We start from the raw sequence: 13,128 nt of genomic DNA, 5'->3' as shown, positions 1-13,128 counted from the left end.
GGATGATGTGTGAGGCAGCCACCGTGGTGAATGAAGGAGAGACAGAGAGGTGACTAGGGGGTGACACAAGGTCGGAAGGTCGGAGACCATGGATGGAGAGAGACCCCAACCTGCCCCTCTTCACCCAGTGCTCATCCCAAGTACCACATGTGTCTATGCAGATCCCCCGATGAGATCAAGTCCTCCCACAGCAGAGCTCCAGAAGGGAGTGTCGTTTTGACATGAGATCGAGTTAAATAAGAATTTATTATATCAGGTTAGAACCACAATCAGCCTGCATTGCGTACTGGCTGCGGCGCAGGGAAAGATCCTTCTACATGTGGTGGCTGTGCTGTCCATGAATCACAGAAGCCAGTAATTGACCACTGAACATCACATTCCCTTTAATAAAACCATAATGAATCTGATGAATCTGATGATTAAGTTAAACGTTCGGATCAATTATAGAGTGTCAGACTGTTTACCTATTAGTTGTTAAATTATGCACACGTCGACTACCTAAGAATTCAAACAAATGACCGTGTGGTGGTTCCAGGCTGGATCGTGACACTAACATCTTACCAATCAACTATTTAATAGTTAATATTTATTGTTTATATGGATGCTTCCAGCTACTCTACATTCAATGCTTCTTTTGTAGGTGTGCAAATGATGACACATTTATTGTGGAGAATTTGGGGAAGAAAATAGAAATTGCCCTAATTCCCACCTGGAGATGTCTTTAAAATTGGATTATACTATGCAATGCTCATTTGTTTTTATTTTTAACATCCTGAGTATTTCTTCGTGTTATGAAATATTTTTCAAAAACGTAATTTTAGATGGCAGCATTGAAATACATGTATGTTATGCAAATCAGTGGATGCCCCATTAATTTGAACTGTGCCCTGTGCCTTATTGTTGGCCTTTTCAGTTTTCCTAGTTTTCTTTGGACGTGAATATCCCTGCACACAAAACCTGGTCCACATCTCTGATTCCTTCTTTAATCATTTAGCTACTCTTCAGAAGAAAAAAAAATTCTTGAGGGTAGTTGACACACAGTGTTACGTTAGTTCCAAGCGTATGATACGGTGATTGGACAAGTTTGTGTGCTGTGATTGTCACCAATACAGTGGATCCAGTGGATCTCTGAGTGGGTGATAGGATTCAGCATTTGGGGTTTAGAGGAAACTGTATTTTGGCAGAAAAAAAAACTCTTAAATCTAAGTATTTGCAAGGATGGATGTTCTTTAAACTTGGCAGACACGTATTTTCTAGACTTTTATCACTTGGCATCTGAGACACACAGGTTTGAAATGTAGTCAAGAGAGCTCTTCTGACATGTATCACACAAAGCTAATTTATCACCTGTAATCCAAGGAAGCAACTTGCCCCTTTCAGCCAGAATCTGAATACTTACTTAATCATTGACATTTTTTGACTGTTGTTCTAACAGAAAGGTATTTATCTAGACGTACCATAGGGAATGGCCTATACTGCAGCCCGGTCGCACAGAAGCCACCATCTGTACTACCTGAAAGGAGACGGTAATTGCCAGGCACTAAATAAAGTGGTGGCGGCCTGTGGCTTCTTTAAGATTTGGAGGTGCTCTGTGCGGATCCCGTGATGGTTCTGCGTTAGCAAACATCTTTAAAGTTCAAATGTGAGAGGTTTTTTTTTAATTTTTTGGCCTTTAAAAAATACAGTCTATTGGGCAGAAATTTTTTAAAGATTTTATTTATTTATTCATGAGAGACACACAGGCAGAGGGAGAAGCAGGCACCCCATGGGGAGGGGAGCACGATGCAGGACTCAATCCCAGGACCCTGGGGTCACGCCCTGAGCCAAAGGCAGACGCTCCACTGTGAGCCCCCCAGGTGCCCCTATTGGGCAGAAATTTAAGGAAAGCAGACATATATTTCTAGCAGTTCATTCCCTAGTATTCCGCAAGCATCCGCTGTTCCATCCCTGAACGTCAGATCATTCTCTTCTGGAAGCATATGCAATAGGGCAATAGCCTGGGGCTTGGGAAGACATATAATTTGTATATCGAAGACTTTAATTATTCTCACCTCATTTTTATTTTTGCAGCTGCATTACTAGATGGAGCAGATACTCAGTAAACGCGTATTAATCATGTTCTGGAGAAGGGAGACGTTAAGATCCAAAGTTAGGTAACTGGTCCCCAGCCTAGACGCAGAGCTGAGTCAGATCCATGGTGGGTCTCTAACTCTTGGTCAGTGTGTTTGCCGAAGTCAGCTACTTCTAAAAAATATCTTCCCCAAAAGCTTTATGAATCCAGCCCCTTGTAGTTTTCGTTTGTCCATTTTCTAACTTCGTGACTTTCCTGCATCCTCTGTTTTCCAAAAGACGCATTTGGGGTTTTCCTGAAGGGAAATTTTGTCTTTTGTTTCCACCCTTTTACCTTTTGGGTTCTTCTCTTTTTCGCATTAAATTCTTGTTCACTTTTCAGCCTTGCTGCAGAACTTCGTAAAAAAAAAAAAAAAAAAAAAAAAAACAACTTAACCACAGAGGTATATGGAAGGGGCCTCCTGGGCCAGCACTTTTGTTTCCTAGGGGGTTTATGAAGCATAGAGGGTAAGTGGCTTTGCCTAAACTCACGCAGGGTGGCGGAGCCAGCAGTACAACCTATTTCTTCTGATTCTTAGTTCATCACTGTTTGGAAAATTTTATAAAATTACATAATAGTATGATGAAATAACGCGACTTCTAGTAACCTTTTAAAAACATGTTTACGAGCTGTTTATATTCAGTTTTGAGATTAGATAAGGCAGGAGAAGCTTCTGAAACAGTGGAGTATAGAGTACTGAGATGGTTTGGGAGCCCGAGAACAGAGTTGTAACCAGACTGGCAAGACTGCAATTATTTCTTGAATCTACAGTGAAGCTTCTTCCCATGATAATCCTTCAAATTATGTCATTATGTGATTTAAAGGGCCCAGACTGGTTTCAGCGTATATTTCATAGTACATTTATCAAATGATAGAGGGCATTTCCAGTAAAGCAGGTTACTCTCCCAAAGCCTAACCACGGAGGATTATGAAAAACAAAACATCGTAGATAAAAATTGGCTCTGAGGAAAATTCTCTTATACACGCACATTAGGAATAAAGTGGAAACGCTTAAAAAACTTCCAAATGGAGCCTGAGGGCAAGTTACCAATTTTATTCCCTCCCCCGCAAGTTAATTTTTCTGGGTTTGCTCACTTATCATGTTCAATGGATATTTATGACCTATAACTCAAAGCATTTTTGAATTAAGAAGCGAGGCACTCAAGATTTTTAAACGTGTGGTTGCAAATCCTGCTGCAGTAAAAGAAAATCCAAACGCAGAGTGTTAAGAACCGCCTCCCTGCGTAGCGCTGTGGACATGTAAGAGGTCACGACCACTGGGGAAGACAGAGGTCACTTTTTACCTTTAGGTGGAGCCCACTAGTTGCCCGTGACCCTCGACGGGGACGGAGGGTTTAGGGGACACTGAGACGGTGGTGTTCCTGGTTATGGGGGCCGGGAGGGGCTCTCTATTCCTGCTGATACGCAGGGACAGTCGCATGGAGTCTGAGGTCGCTGCTGGCCGAAGGGCTGCATCCCTGGGCCACCAGAATTAACCTTCCCGGTCCCTTGACCAGATGATGGTGAGAGGCTGTTCAGAAGGAGCGTTCATGCATCTGCTAAGAAAAGTAGCCTCTGTGCTGCCCAAGCACCCTGGTCTTTGTTTGTCTCTTTTTCCCTGTGTGAGGAATTAAATGGAACTAATAGGAAAAGTTAATTCCACCAGAAATCTGCATATTCATGCCAAAGGTTTTCTCCCAAAGTCTGAGCGTCTGAACAATATCTGCAAAAACTGTAATCGCTGGTAAGCTCCTTAAATATAGGGAAACCAACAGATGGATGTTAATTTGCGTTTATGTTCAAAATTAGATGGACTTGGGAGCCCCACTTCCATCCCCGTGGACATTTGGAAATCACAGTATCATGCTAACTGCCTGTAATTCTAGTTACTGTCCTATTGCACAGCTCATAATTTCCAGGAAAAGCTGGAGTGTCTCTCCCTGTGCGCCAGCTCTTGCTTACAGAGCTTGGTTTCCTAATTTCATAATCACTGCATTGTCCATAGTGAATTATGGGAAATTACAGAGGACTAATCAACGTAGGCATATGAAACCTATATCAGCCCAATGATAATTTAAAATTATTAGCCCCATAAAAACTAATTTTAAAATAATGAAGGAGGACTGTGTAAAAAGACTGAAGTCCCATTTTAATTACTAATTTTGTTAATTTTCCTGATTCTAAAAAGTCGAAAAATTTTTATACCTTATTTTATAAAAAAAATGCAGAGTAATTTAATGAGTTTCTTTTTTAAAGATTTTATTTATGAAAGAGAGAGAGAGAGCACGAGAGTGGGGAGCAGGAGCAGAGGAGAGGAAATATCAAGCAGACTCCACGCTGAGTGTTGAGCCTGATGTGGAGCTCGATCTCATGACCCTGAGGTCATGACTTCAGTGGAAATCGAGAGTCGGAGGTTTAACCAACTGGACCACGCAGGCGCCCCGAGTTTTTAGATCATTCTAGACCAGGCCCAGAGCACTTCCTGGAAGATGGTAGGCCGTCAAATATGTTGAACTGTTGGATGAGGTGAGGGATTAAAAGAGCAAGATACAACCTTTCCAATAGTTTATAAAAGGGAGAAAAAAAAGAATTAGTAAACACATGTTTTTCTTAAAGGCAAACTGATTGAAAATATGAATTTATACCTTTTTATCAAACACACCAAAATTTAACTGATGTTACTAGAATAGCGAGAGTTCACTTGTACATGATGCCAGTTTAGAAATTGAGGTTATTTAAGCAGGAGTTGGGATGAAGCTTACTTTTACTTTATGTTTAAAAGAAAGTTTCTTAGGGACACCTGGTGGCTCAGCAGTTGAGCATCTGCCTTGGGCCCAGGGTGTGATCCTGGAGTCCCGGGATTAAGTCCCACGTCAGGCTCCTCACAGGAAGCCTGCTTCTCCCTCTGCCTGTGTCTCTGCCTCTCTCTGTGTGTCTCTCATGAATAAATAAATAAAATCAAAAAAAAAAAAGAAAGTTTCTTAAGAAAGTGAACAAAGTAAACGGGCTTGCTGAGATGTTTTATGTCTGAGAGACGGTAAATCATTTTCAAGCATCGGCCTCCTCCCTGCGCCCTCTCCACGTCTGCTGGGAGCCCAGTGTCTCCTGTTGTTCCCTAACAGATTAGTAGCCACGTAGTGGCCTAACACGAGACCGAGTTCTCTTACAGTTGTGTTAGGGGCTTAACGTGGATCCCACTGGCTTAAAATTGAGGTGTCCACGGGGCTGCATTCCTTTCTGGAAGCTCTGAAGGAGACCCGGAGACTTGGTTCTTTCCCTTTTTTCAGTTTCTGGAAGCCGTCTCCACTCCTTAATTCAATTGGTGGGTCCCATCCCGTGTGTTGGGCCTGGCAGTGTTGTACGCCTCTGGCCGTGCTCCTGCCCACAGAGCTCCCTCTTACCGCAGCTGCACAAAAGCCTCAGGGTTTAAGGACCTACGTGATGACACTGAGCTCACCCCGGTCTCCCAGAGAAGTCTCCCTATCTCAAGGATGAATCGCATCACCAGGGGCCTTTTTGTCACGCTTGATGACATAGGCACAGGTCCCAGGGGCTGAGTCGTGGATGCCTTTGGCGGCCACCTGTGTGCACCCCGAGAGTGGCATTCTGTCACAGGACTGAGACCCAGCATCAGAAGATCCTGATGTACATTTACTTAGTTTTTTTTAGATTGGCGTACGATAATTCATATTTATTAATGAAGGCAGTTATCATCAGCTTCCTTTAAAGAAAAGACTTTCATTCATTGCTGCAAATGGTTTTAAATACACAGTTTTTTTTTCATTTTTTATTTTTTAATTTTTATTTATTTATGATAGTCACAGAGAGAGAGAGAGAGAGAGAGAGAGAGAGACAGGCAGAGGGAGAAGCAGGCTCCATGCACCGGGAGCCCGATGTGGGATTCGATCCCGGGTCTCCAGGATCGCGCCCTGGGCCAAAGGCAGGCACCAAACCGCTGCGCCACCCAGGGATCCCAAATACACACAGTTTTTAAAAATAATTTAATGCTCGTTTAATGGTAAGTTATTGTCTCATAATAATAATTCCGTTGCCTTCCACAAGTCTATGTATTTCACATAATTTAATTATAATAACCATATAGCTTTACGTACATAAACTATCTTATATTCTGCTTTCACCTAATGCTTACATGTACTACTATATAAATAGGCCATATTTTACTAAGCTTTGCTCCTGATGTTAGAGATTTATGTGTTTACAGTTTCTTACAAGTGTAGATAATGCTTTGCTGAACATTGACTTATTTATACAGTTGTTTTTACTTTTATTGAATAAATCCCTTGGAAAAAATCCCTTTGGAAGAAGTTAGAGTAAGAATATATGACTGCAGGTTGCCTTCCCACTCCCTTGTTCTTATCTGTTTATAGAACCATAATTTTGTTCAGGTAGTAGGTGGTACTGTGGTCAAGGACATGGTGTAAGCCCCGGGGGATGAATTTGTCCTCTAAGTGAAACCTGGAAATTTCTGTGTCCTTTGCCAGTGATTGGTTTAAGAATCTGTGGGCCAATTTTGTCCAAAAAGACCAAGTTGAAATTTTTGATTTTTTTTTAAGATTTTATTTATTTATTCATGAGAAACACACAGAGAGAGGCGGAGACACAGGCTGAGGGAGAAGCAGGCTCCATGCAGGGAGCCTGAGGTGGGACTTGATCCCGGGACCCCAGGGTCATGCCCTGAGCCAAAGGGAGATGCTCAACTGCTGAGCCACCCAGGCGTCCCTAAGTTGAAGTTTTTATAGCTGGAATCTAGTTAGGATGCTGAATCTGTGATGTGTTGACATCTGTGTCACCATCTGGGTGTCTATTATCGCTGCGATTCAGATGAGTGGAGTTGCCGAACCAGGATGAAGTTGGAATATGAGCAAAAGGCATCGAAGAGGATGAGGCCAAAGAAAGATTGGAAGATAACTGGCATGTGGGGCCAGGATGATGACTGTATAATAAGCAAGTGCCGTTGTGGGATTCTGGGCTTGTGGTCTGGGGTGCTTTGTTCATTCAGGGATAGTGACTTCAATTTGTGTGTCCTAAGGACAGACATCCAAGTAAGTGCAGGCCTCAAGAGAGATCTTGGGTTCAATAGAACGTACCATGAGCAACATATGCAAGCCCCGTATATAATCCTACATTTTCTGGTAGTGACATTTTTTAAAAAGTAAAAAAAAAAAAAAAAAAAAAAAAAAAGGAAGTGATGCTGATTTTAATAATACATTTTTCGATACAACATATCAAAAATATTATCATTTCATTATATAATCATTATATCTTCCAACATCTCAATTTGTTCCAGCCACATTTCAAGTGCTTAATAGTTGTGCACCATTAGAAAGGTGAATTTAGGAGCCAGTTATAACGTCAGCGCCTTTCTTTGCTTGCAAATGTGAACCTGTGTTTGGCTTTGGGGTGTTTCTGTTTTGTTTGTCGGTTGGTATTGTGAGTGCCACTGTAATGAACAGTTATATATACAGCTCCTGGTGCAGGAGTTCAGGATGGTATATACCTGGGAGTAGGACTGTGGACAGGTGACAGATGAAATAGTGCTCATTGTATTTTCCAGGCAGGTTGCTCCAGTTCACGTCCCAGCTAGTGGTGTGTGAAAGAGCCCTTATTGCTCCACATCCATACTAACATTTGGAAAAGTCTCATTTCTTCAGTTTTGTCAAATTAGTGGGTGTAAAATGACTTCTTGTTTTCTCACAATTTGCATTTTTCTGATTATTAACGAGCTTCAAAACGTCTCAGATGTCTGTGAACCTTCATTTTTTGCTCCTATAGAAATCACACATATTTTTTCATTAAATATATTAATACATGGTACGTGTCAGATATTCATATATGCGTCATATATTTTTTCACAAATATGTATTGAGCACTATCTATTAAGTATTGGTCTAAGTATTGGGAATATACTAATAGTGGGAGGAAAAATGGTCCCAAATCCTGCCCTCCAGGAATTTACAGTCTAGTGTGCGTACATGGTGAGGACGGAGAGACAAAAACAAAAAGAAGCCAAGCACCGTATGTCAAGGACTGTTAGTAAACCTCGTTTGCGTCTGGCTCAGCCATTTCACATCGAGGTTTAACTTGGCTTCTGTGGTTGTAAAAAGGAGACGGTGATAATACTGTCCTCACTGTTTATTCTGTGCATGTGAAGAGCTTGACACAGCCCTGGCAAGTTGTAAGGATTCAGAAAATGCTAGCAAGAAGTATTATTTTCCCCTCTTTGCTTCTACTTTTTTTCTGTAATTTTTTTTTCAAATAGAACTACTGACGTTTAAGATTAAATATGTTTTGGTTTGTGGAAGTGTTGGCTCTCGTCAGGGTGTCAACCTATTGGTAATTTCTACGACAAGACAGATGACTTTGGCTACTTTTGAGATGTGTTTTTGAGATTTCAAGCTTCTTAAGCCCCAATGACCAAGAGCCTGAGAACATGCACTTTTATAAAAAGCTGCATCATAGGGACGCCTGGCTGGCTCAGGGGCTGAGCATCTGCCCTTGGCTCAGGGCGTGACCCTGGGGTCTCGGGATCGAGTCCTGCATCGGGCTCCCCGCAGAGAGCCTGCTTCTCCCTCTGCCTGTGTCTCTTCCTCTCTTTCTGTGTCTCTCATGAATAAATAAATAAAAATCTTAAAAAAAAAAAGCTGCATCATGTCAAATGCCGAAAATATGGGAAAATCTGTAGGAATGTCTTGTATTAATTCAGGGCTATGTCCCGTGAGTGTAAAGTTTGTCTGAATCAATCATTTCCATCTAACAACCAATTTACTGTAGACTTTGTGCAAAGGACTGCATAGAGGAGATGCATGTGACCTTGTTAATCTTTGGAACAATTCTTTGTCCCTCTTTCTTAGATAATGATGTTGAAAATGATCTTCAATCAGACATCAGTGGAGCAGTGCAAGACTCACACCGAAAAGCTGAAAGAATGCAACTTCTTCTTAATAGCTGTTCGCCTGGCTTCACTGAACCAGATCTTGGATCCCTGGGTTTATCTGCTGCTAAGAAAGATCCTTCTTCGAAAGTTTTGTCAGGTAGCAAATGCTGTCTCCAGCTGCTCTAATGATGGACAGAAAGGGCAGCCTATCTCATTATCCAATGAAATCATACAGACAGGAGCATGAAAGAGAATTCCTAATCAACTTGCATGTCCACAGCTTTTGGCAACAAGTAGCCGTAAACTTTACTGTGAATTTAGGCATCTCTGGCATGCCGCTGTTTGTGCATTGAAGGAGAATTTTTGATGCAAGGCTGAATGGTCTCAGAAGCATAGATAATCCCCTATGTGCCAAAAGTATTGAAACACAAACAGAGGAAAATATATTAATAACAGTCCAGTGTTTTGGGGTCTCTGCCATTTGTAGCTGAATATGTGATTATTTATGAGATGAAGCCTTTTTTTTTTTTTTTTTTTTTTTTTTTACAAATGATCTTGGTCTGTGGTAGAGATGAGCTGGGCAAAGTTAACCATCCGGTGTTACTGAGTACACGGGGGATTGAATTCATTGATCATTGAAGATAGGCAAAAATTTGTCTCTGTTCAAAGACCTTGGTCTTCTGCATTTTCTTTCTTTCTTTCTTTCTTTCTTTCTTTCTTTCTTTCTTTCTTCTTTCTTTTTTTCTTCTTTCCTTCTCCATGTCATTAGGATTTAAAAAAAACGTATACTATATCCATAATATTCAGTGGTACTAATGTATATATTGCTCAATACATAAATTATCTGCTGAACTTACAAAGTGTAAGTTTTGGTTGTGCTGGTAATTAGGTTTGCTCATTATCTAAATAAGAGCCAATTCCTTGTATGTGAAATATGACAGGATTTGTGACTATCCAAATGACTAAGTATTCTCCTTTCTGAATACATTTTTAATTCCTAAAAGCCTGGATGAGATTCATAAATCTGATCATGAGAGTCAGTGAAGTGATTTTTCAAAATGCTATTTACGAACTGAATTGTGAACTAACTATAGGTGCTTTGGTTAATTATCTTCCCTGATTGTTCCACCAGAAGTATTCTCTAGTCTTTTGGATATTTAAATACTAACTCTGATTCCAGGACCAATAAATATTTTGAAGGCTCCATGAAGACTTTCCATAGTTTGACCTATTTATAGAATAAGAAAATTAATAGTATCGACCCCTTGCAGCACTTTCTCTCTTCTCTCTTCAAAGTAGCTCTGTATATAAATATTTATTATTATTAATAAGTTTTTCTTATACTCTACATGTGTGCAAACCTTCATAGTTAAGTTTGATATCTTTTTAGCACAAGCAGATTATTACACTAAGTTTCGAGAGTTGCACTTAAGAAAACCTCCCCAACAAACTTAACAAGCTTTTAAGTGAGGCCTACACAAAATGCTCTTTGTATTCTTTGGAGCATTCATTTTGCAAACTCGTTAACATTTTTCTCACAAAGATTTTTAATTTACAGCTTATGTTACTGCATTCCTAAAGTTTTCAAAAATTTGCGATTTATTTTATACGTCTTTGTAGTAACTACTTTTCCCCCTGTGTTTCATAGGCATTTAAGGAATAATTGATTTTAACAAGTATGATATATTTACTAGGTTAATATATAAATCATCCTAGGTCAGTTAAGAATAATCAATTTATTATTATAATTATGAAATACTGTGTCAAACTACGAGTGAGAAAACAGGGTCTGCTGAGAGTGTTTATGTAAATTCATGATGGTTCCACTGGCCTACATTTTAGAAAAAATGATGATACCTACTACTCAGCCCTGTTGTAAAAGCTCTCTGCGCTATAGAATTGGGTTATCCCACAGGCCACCTTATGAAGAATTAGACACAACTACCTCCTTTTCCCAGAAAAAAAAGTGCACTTAAATTACCTTACAGTAAAGAGGCTTGGCCTCTTGAATGGTCCTCTGGTCCCAGGTCATAATCAGATAGATTATGACACACACAGCGTGGATTTAAGGGTGCGAGTGTGATTCGTTTCTCCCTCCAGCACCTAGTACAACACCTGAACTATATAGGAAGTGTTCAGTACTTATTCAATGAATGAATGAATAAATGGCTGCTAAAACCCGCTCACGTCAGTGAGGTGCTTGCCATATGATTGAAGGCCTGCATGCCATTAGAGTCCACCCAACTGATAAAGTGAATGATCTCTGCTTATTTAATTACAAAAATATGAATTTATCTTCAAGTGTGTAGTATCGTATTGCTGTGCCACAAAGTGCTTTATGTGTATTAATAATTTAAGGGACTGATACTTCCAAATGGTAATGGAGATTACTGTCAAAGAAATAACCACTTTTCATCAAAACACAGAAATGCATAAAGACAAAAACAGCCCGAAACTTATCCTGAAGTACAAAATACGTTTCTGCCCAGGAATACATGGCAGGAGTGGACAAATGGCAGTTTTTCAACAAGTTTGAAAAGGCAGTGGAGAAGGGGAAATCATGCAAATGGCATGTGTTTTGTTACCTAGGCAGCCATTTGTTCGTCTGGGGAAAACCTGATAAGAAATATAAGTCCCAAATGATTTCAGCCTTTGGGATGATAGATTTGGGAGATGTCGTACAGAGGCCCTTGACGTGCTCAGGAAGGGGACATCTGAAGTCACAGCAGAAGACTCTGTGTTTCCAAGTTTAAGCTTATTGGCCTTTAAATTCATTCTCGTATACTTTGTGTATCTATGTATATGTCTGAGCAGGAAAAGAGGACGTGCGCATAAATTATGACAATAAATTATGACAATTCTTAACTTGACAACATTGGTTAAAAAAAAGAGAGGCCTAGGGAAGCCACGTGGGAAGAAGTGAGTGAGTACAATGTTGAAATTTAGGTACAATCAGCTGTTGTAGATTTTACATAGCAGTGCTGATTTTCTAAATGATGACTTTAGACAGCTGTGCTGTGTCCTAGAAGGAAATGATGACATGCTATTCAATAAGAATATTTGACTTTTCAAATAAAATCAGTGCAGCGCACATCTCAAAACTATTTTAGATGGAAGAAATAAAACGTATTATCTTAAGATTTACCAGATTTGCCTGATGCTGTACACCAAGATATTTTAAGTAAATGTGTTTAATCATGACAGATTTAAATGATGTTGAGTCCAAAAGTGCACATGTATTTCTACTTCACACTCCTTTATTATATTAAAGATCTCTCGATTGTGTGATAGAATAAATCGTGGAAGCTCGTGGAAAAGTTAACTGTAGGAGACCCTGGGACCACGATGCCATCGAGCGATGGACCAACTAGAAACTCTCAATGCAAAACAGTGTTTCTAAAAGGTGGTCAATCTGTGGCGATATCCTAACAATAGATTTTCAAATGAATTAGACCTTTTATTCACTTATGCTTTTTATATATCTCTTGGCCTTGAGTCCTAATTTGTGATCAACTTTCAATTTTCCCATGTCAATAATAACTTAATGGTTCTTTTCTAGTGGGATTAAGTAGAGACAGAAAGTGAGAAAATTTTTATTGTTGAAATTTTAGGCACATATATTCTTGCTTACTTTTTTAAATACTTTGACCCTAAAAGCTTCTCTCAAAATAAACAGGATGCCAGAAGATGAGTGACACACAAAGACTGCAGAGTATTTAATCCTACAAACATATTAAAAGCTTAATGTGGAAAAATTAAAATTTCTGTGATTTACCCATGTGAAAAGTTTAGACCATCACCTATGCCAAATCTTTAGAGATGTTGTTTATTGCTGTTTTGTGCTTTCATGTCTCAAAAACTGCTAAAATCGGGGTTTAAATAAATGTGCAGAATTGTTCAATGAATGAGATTATATCAATTCGAAAATGAAGAATATTCAATACTGTGGCTACATCCAGAGGGCTATCATCTGAGTTGCAATAAAATTCCGATAAGAGGTGACATACATCTGTGATGTTTCCTAACATAGATTTTGATAAAGCCAATTTATAAATTTGAAAATCAACCTAAAACTCACATGCACATTCGTTACAGAGCTGTATCAGTTTAGTATTCTAAGACA

General features: G+C 39.6%; 1 protein-coding gene across 5 annotated transcripts in view; it reads left to right on the top strand.

Annotated features, from left to right (window-relative positions):
- PTGER3 (prostaglandin E receptor 3) overlaps positions 1 to 13,128 on the top strand; it is a 179,854-nt gene that overhangs the window by 22,632 nt on the left and 144,094 nt on the right. For all 5 annotated transcript variants that reach the window (XM_055339661.1, XM_055339656.1, XM_055339658.1 and 2 more), the window contains exon 2: positions 8,983 to 9,162. In XM_055339661.1, coding sequence (XP_055195636.1) covers positions 8,983 to 9,162 — 180 coding nt within the window. The remainder of the gene's footprint in view (positions 1 to 8,982; positions 9,163 to 13,128) is intronic.

Source organism: Nyctereutes procyonoides, unplaced genomic scaffold (genome assembly GCF_905146905.1).
Source record: "Nyctereutes procyonoides isolate TBG_1078 unplaced genomic scaffold, NYPRO_anot_genome, whole genome shotgun sequence".
Classification (NCBI taxonomy): Eukaryota; Metazoa; Chordata; class Mammalia; order Carnivora; family Canidae; genus Nyctereutes; species Nyctereutes procyonoides.
Note: the sequence above shows the minus strand (reverse complement) of the source record. Positions and strands in the feature narration are given on the sequence as shown.